Source organism: Lissotriton helveticus, chromosome 4_1 (genome assembly GCF_964261635.1).
Source record: "Lissotriton helveticus chromosome 4_1, aLisHel1.1, whole genome shotgun sequence".
In the NCBI taxonomy this organism is placed as follows: Eukaryota; Metazoa; Chordata; class Amphibia; order Caudata; family Salamandridae; genus Lissotriton; species Lissotriton helveticus.
The window spans coordinates 424324331-424331202 of record NC_136063.1 but is presented as its reverse complement, the minus strand read 5'-3'; the positions used below and the strand labels follow the sequence as shown (position 1 = coordinate 424331202).

At 49.9% G+C, this 6872-nt stretch overlaps 1 protein-coding gene across 1 annotated transcript; it reads left to right on the top strand.

Moving 5' to 3' along the window:
• Window positions 1-1978: 1978 nt before the first annotated feature.
• KCNS2 (potassium voltage-gated channel modifier subfamily S member 2) lies at window positions 1979-6552 on the top strand. Its single transcript, XM_078685585.1, has 2 exons — window positions 1979-2144; window positions 3197-6552. Exons 1-2 carry the CDS (start codon window positions 2065-2067, stop codon window positions 4662-4664), a joined length of 1548 nt encoding a protein of 515 aa, XP_078541711.1. The 5' UTR covers window positions 1979-2064; the 3' UTR covers window positions 4665-6552.
• Window positions 6553-6872: the final 320 nt, after the last annotated feature.

Here is a 6872-nt window from a genome sequence, read left to right as displayed (position 1 = left end):
CAGTTTCTCTCAGCAGGTGCTTTCACAAGCTGCTCCATGAACTGCTACTACTATTTAATCTCTGTTTTCAGTAAAATCGGGTCTAAAAAAATATACATTAGTGGATTGAGCATGTGAGGCTAAATGTTTATCTGTAGGACTTTTAGGATCTTTAACATCGTTGGAGTACGCTGCTAAATGTTATTAATCTTTTCAATTGTAAAATGTTTAAAAGGTTTATTTTACTAGCAAATTCGAGCATTTCAACTGCAGATACCGAGTTTAAAGTTAAATACGTTATTTATGGGAAGGGCTAGCCAGTAAAAATGTGTAAAAAGCATGACATTTTTACCAAACAATTCAAAGTTTTAGTATAAATATACATGCTGCAGAGATCAGTGCGAAACCTTCCAGGATACGGGTTTGGTCTGAACAGGCAGCCTCAGCTTTTCATCCTTCCAGAATGAGAAATAGGAGGCGTGCCACTGTTTTCATTAATAGCCCTATTTGGTACTAGCCTGCAGGTCACAGCATTTCATGCGGCAGGGGTGGCTCCGCCTTTCATTTCTCCAGATAAAATCACACCCATTGCCTTTATCATTACCGTGGAGGTCACACTTTTCAGACATTATCATTCCTTCTTCCGAAGTGGATAAAGTGAGTGCGTGAGAGCTGGGTGATAATAGCACATTATGCCTCTGCATGGCACAGCATGAAAGGATGAGTCATCGAGATGCTCCCTCTCTTGTTTTAATGATTGTTCTGGGGTGCGCAACTCCAGGAAACCTCAAGAATGCTGCTGTCCAGTTTGAGCACACCGTTCTCCTGCTTTAAACCCCTGCTTATCATCATGTTGGCCCTCTTGCCCTTGTAACACTGCTCCTGGAAGGACAGTTGGAACACACTGCGGATGGTGGGCTCTGCGCGGCCCCCACGATCACGCACGAAGACTTCTCCCGCTCTACATTTAACATCGACGTTTCATTGTTTAAAAAACACACACAGAGATAAAATAGGCTCCCAGTCATTTTTGTACAGTAAAATGTTTGTGCAGGCATTAGCGCTTCCCAACATTACCGGGAAGAGACTAAAGACAATTTTGTTAGGTTGCTAGGCAACATTCTTTTCAAGGCATCATCAAATTTCTTGTAAATGCACTTTACACGAAACGTGTGCTTTAAACGAAATCCGCAACCCGTGCAATAAACACCACGTCGACTTTAGGCTGTTACCGCTGCGTACGCTGCACGCCGAGACAACGCACGCGCCAGTAAGAATGCACTGAGAGCATCAATGTGGCCCTTTTAGAAGAAGCGAGGCACCTGTCGAGTGTGGAAACGAAATATTATCTATCTGCAAAATGCACACAAAAAGTCTGTTGGCGAAAGCGATGCCAGACAACAACAGCCTGTGAACATCGCAAAGTCGCAGACGCTCTCACAAGTGGGTCTGGTGCGCCGCTGGGAGTGAGGGGCGGGGAGGGGGCAGGCTCGCACACACACACACACACACACACACCGTGTTTGTTTGGTGCCAGGCAGCATCACGTCTCCCGCGGATGCCTGCGCTGCGCTCCCTGCCAGCTCCTCCGCCGCTGCCGCCCTTGCCTGACTGGGAGACCCCCGGGGACGGTCTCCTGCCCGCCCTGCCTGCCAGCACCTCACTGACCGGGAGACCCCCGGCTCGGGGCGGTGTCACCTGCCCTGCAGCGCTCAGCCCAGAGGAGCACCTTTGACTCGGGCATCTTGGAGGCAGGAACGGGCAGGGAGCCAGCGGGCGGAGTTTCCCCGCACCTGGGGAGTGGGAGGAAAATAACAAGGCTCGGCTGGGGAGCCCTCCGCCGCGGCGAGGAGCAGGAGCTGTCCGTTCAGCACCACCGCGGCCGCCGCTCTTCACCCTCCCCGGGAGGGCGCGCCCGGACCGCGCCCCTCTGCACCTGCTCACCCGAGGGGGCGCTGGAGACATGCCCGCCGCCGGGTCCCCTGAGCAGGAACAAAGACAGCGCCGTGCCCGCGTTCCGGCAGGGAGCCCCCCGCCCACGGCCAGCCCCCAGCAGCTGCCTGAAGGAGAGCCCCGGAGCCGCTGATGGGCCTCTGCACGGGCAGCGTGCCGGCTCACCTCAGGGGCCGGGCCCCGGAGGCGTGGGAAGTTCCGTGGATGGCACGGTAAGCTACTTGTACGGCTACACATGGGACGTTACAAAAGCGATGATGCTCAGTCGTTCTTTGTGTGTGTTGCACAGGTGTAGATAGAACCAATGCGTGAGGGTTAAGAAGAGGAGTATGTGTGAGGGAACAAAAAGGGGGTCAGTAAATACCGAGCCAACGCTTCTAACTACCGGGGCTGGTAGACGGCGGCAGACAGGCGCTTCTTTATCGCTCCCAGACTGCCGGGAATTTCTGAAAGTACAACCGCGCAGCCCATGCTTAATGAAGTGATGAGCAGCGTTTCACAGGCTTTCATAAAAATCAATTGTGCATTTCATTAGAGTGCATTCAAGTTTAACGTCGAGCATTTACCCATCTTTATAGAAGGACTGGAATCGCTTGTGAACCAGAGACTAAGAGACCGGGCGTGCATTATCCACAAATTATTCATTAATTTACATCACATACTGGGGAGAGTCTGCTGTCCTTCAATCTGGGTGTATGTTATCCGGTATTTTGCATTTTTTTAAGATAACAAATCTCGTCTACGTTCCAAAGTAATTCATCTTGTGCAACATTACCAAGTCTACACTGTGTGGACAGGTCGCTCGTGTAGTACTACCTCACATACTTGCCTATGCCTTTATGGGTTGGCACCAAAACATCTATCATTTGAATATTCAGGAAGCAATCATACACAATTAGCATAAATAGAAAGGAATGTGCCCTCTTTGCACTGTTCCCAATATGGAGTTGGATATTTTGGGGCCCAGTCACACAGACATTTATTGGTACATGAAACGGCACTCCTGGAATACCATTTCACATACTCATAAACGCCTTTGTGAATTTGCCCCAATGTTTTTAAGAGTGATAGGTTACTATATTCCATGGTGCTTCACCCAGATATAATGCATCTAGCGTGCTCTTGAGTTTCGCAATGTTTGATCACTACAGTAGCTTGTTGATAGGGTTGGCCAAGCTTGACATTCACTGAGGGCCAATGTAGCAAAAAGAGTGTTATCAGAACTCTGCACCAGAAACTGATCGACTGTTCATTTATGTCCTAGGTACAATGTATTTTCGGAATATGCCAGGACGTACAGCATGACAGGCCAAAGCATCAGCCAGGTGGCCGAGGAGGACTTAGAGGACATTAGCATCAACGTTGGAGGTTTCAAGAAGAAGCTGAGCTCAGACACGCTCCTGCGGTTTCCAGACACCAGGCTGGGCCGGCTGCTCAACTGCCACTCCAAGGAGTCAATCCTGGAGCTGTGTGATGACTACGATGACAGCAAGAAGGAGTTTTACTTCGACAGGAACCCTGAGCTCTTCCCGTACGTATTGCATTTCTACAACACAGGGAAACTGCATGTCATGGGTGAGCTATGCGTCTTCTCCTTCAGCCAGGAGATTGAATACTGGGGCATCAATGAGTTCTTCATCGACTCCTGCTGCAGCTACAGCTACCACGGGAGGAAGATGGATCCGGACCCTACTCAGTGGGAGGACAAGAGCGACCAGGAAAGCACCACCACCTCTTCCTTCGACGAGATCCTCGCCTTTTACCACGATGCTGCTAAATTCGACAGGCAGCCTTTGGGTAACTTCAGGAGGCGTCTGTGGCTGGCTCTAGACAACCCGGGATACTCGGTTCTGAGCAGGATCTTCAGCGTGCTCTCCATTGTGGTGGTCCTGGGGTCCATAGTCACTATGTGCCTGAATAGCCTGTCAGACTTCCAGGTCACACTGAGCAGTGGGGAGAAGGGTGAGGACCCCCGGTTTGAGATAGTGGAGCAGTTTGGAATAGCCTGGTTCACCTTCGAGCTGGTCACCAGGTTTGCTGTGGCCCCCGACCTGGTGGCGTTCTTCAAGCATCCGTTGAATATCATTGACCTCATGTCCATTGCCCCATTCTATATCACTTTAATTGTGAACCTGGTGGTGGAAAGTAGCCCGGCCTTAGCCAATTTGGGCCGAGTAGCTCAAGTCCTGAGGCTAATGAGGATCTTCCGCATCCTAAAGCTTGCGAGACATTCGACGGGCCTCAGGTCTCTTGGCGCCACCCTGAAGTACAGCTATAAAGAAGTGGGGCTCCTCTTGCTCTACCTCTCAGTTGGAATCTCTATCTTCTCCGTGGTGGCTTACACTATCGAAAAGGAGGACAATGACAGCCTGGCCACTATCCCGGCCTGCTGGTGGTGGGCCACAGTCAGCATGACCACGGTTGGCTATGGAGATGTGGTTCCAGGGTCCATAGCGGGGAAGCTGACTGCCTCCGCTTGCATTTTGGCTGGGATCCTGGTGGTGGTCCTTCCCATAACTCTCATCTTCAATAAGTTCTCTCACTTCTACCGCCGTCAGCGTCAGCTGGAGAGCGCCATGCGCAGCTGTGATTTTGATGAGGGGATCAAAGAGGTCCCATTGGTAAATTTAAGGGATTACTATGCCCATAAGGTGAAGACACTCATGGCAAGCTTAACAAACATGAGCAGGAGCAGTCAAAGTGAACAGAGCCTGAATGACTCCATAGACTAGACAGGAAGCCCGGTTACAACCCCCATACATGCACACTTACTGTACGCAGACATGTACACCTCCCTTACAGAGCACACACAGCACATGCACACCATTTGTGTGCAGATACACTGTGCGCACGGACACCACACACATGTACATACCCACCACACAAATGCATTGCACATAGATGCACATTCACTATGCACATGCATCACACACATGTTTAGGGACCTCACACAGGCACATACACCTCACACATTTTCCCCTGCATCAAACGTGTACTACATACTCATGCACACATATTGCAGGCATGTCGCACTGACACACAAGCATACATACACCAACGTGCTCACAGTACGCCACATTTATATATACTGCACACCTCATGCCTCACACACACGCACATGAACTTATTAGATTTGCAGCATATGGGGGTGCATAAAACACCCAGTTACATAAATCACACACATCCTTACATAGCACAAGAAGCACGTGCATAACAACATACTCCACACACATACAAAAACATACTGCTCACTTACACAAATATGCACACACAGATACACCACGCGCATAAACATGGCATACGTGCCACTCACGCACATGCACCTCAAACACACACATTCGTTTTCAGTTTCTTCTTGTCACGTTTAAGACCAGTGACGCTCTTCAGTGTGGTCCGTCTGCTTTTCAAGCCGGAATGAGAATCTGTTGCAACCTGACCCTGTGTCACCTTTCCAAGTAGCTCCCCGTGTTGTTGAATGTGCAGCGCCCCACCCCCGTCCACTCGAGACGTGCTTGGAGTGAAAGGATGGCACGCTCACGCTGTCGAACAATATCAGCTGTGAACAAAAGACACGGATTTCCACCCACACATCTGCTCGGTTCCCAGCCCGGAGAGTGTTACAAAAGGGAGGCAGCTTGGCGCGCGCCCTTCCCTGGGCTGTACCACACGAGCTGAGGAGGTGGGTGGGTGCCAACGACACCAGGGCAGGGGCTGTGTCTAAATGTTGTAAGTGTACATGCTATGTGAGCCTTAATGTCTCGTGAACGTGCATTTTTGTAAGCTATGAAGGTGGGGCCAAGCGTGGAGAGGGCAGTGTAATATCACAAGCAGAGAGGGAGGTTGTCAGTTTTCAGTGGCAAATAAAACTGAGTACAAGCGATTTTCTGGTGAATTCCATTGGTTGCCCCCCACATTGCCGTTGGAACAAGTTCATTGTGTGCTCTCGGGTGTTTCTTTCTTGGGTGGAAGCTTCGCCTGTCTGTTTTGGTCTCCTGACCCGGGTTCAGACCCTGCTCTCTAGGGGCCTTTTGATTGGTTCGTATTCCTTTAATTAATGCATGGCATAGTAAGACATGTAACGCTAACCCCTATGGTGGTCCCTGTACAAGTAACGGGGAGTGAATTTGCTCCGGTCATGAGAGGATAAAACTATGGTTAAAATGTGTTTAAACCATGGCCATTCTTGACTGGTCATGTATAAACTTTGCATAACCATGGTCTGTCCAGGAACAGGCAACACAGGAGGGGCATGGCGAGGAGCAGCGGGGGAGGGGCCGCTGTTAACTTTCCTTCAGTGCAGATCGTCAGAGGCAAAATGGGGCCTGTGCGCATAATTCGCAACTTTGTGACTACTCAGCATTCAGCAACGATCTTGAGAAACGATGCACGAAGTGCGCACCATGTCCTGACGGATGCACGCCTGTCTGGTATTCACGTAGAAAGGTTACTTATGTCCATATTCCTAACCCTTTGGGGGGTGAGACGTGCACTTGTAGGGTTAGGAAAATTACGGAATAACATTTTCATTGCACCTCTATGTTTTTTTTATTCATGACCATATTTTGCATGTGCCTGGCATCCTGTCGGTCACATCTTGTGATCTACGAACTGTTGCGCATGTTAGGCCCCTGGGGGATGGATGGGGTGTGGGGAGGGGGGCTGGGATACGCGTGGGAAGCGCGCATCTAGCCCAGCAAGGTATTACTTTTTAAGTGGTCCCCCAGTGTCTTCTGAATTGTCCTGCTATTGGTCCAACACTCCATGAGTCACGCCCACACTTGCGAAGCCAGTGGCAAATATCATCTATGTAATGTATGTGTCTCGGCTGCATGCTTTGCGCATAAACATGCCTCTCTTACATACATACATTGAATGCCTATTTATTTTGTATTCATAAATGATGCACACTTATACCTTACACCTGCATAAACCTTTTCAGA

Coding starts and splice junctions, on each gene's coding strand:
- KCNS2 (XM_078685585.1), top strand. CDS start 2,065: ATGGGCCTCTGCACGGGCAGCGTGCCGGCTCACCTCAGGGGCCGGGCC. Junction 2,145..3,196: donor GAAGTTCCGTGGATGGCACG/GTAAGCTACTTG, acceptor TTTATGTCCTAG/GTACAATGTATTTTCGGAAT.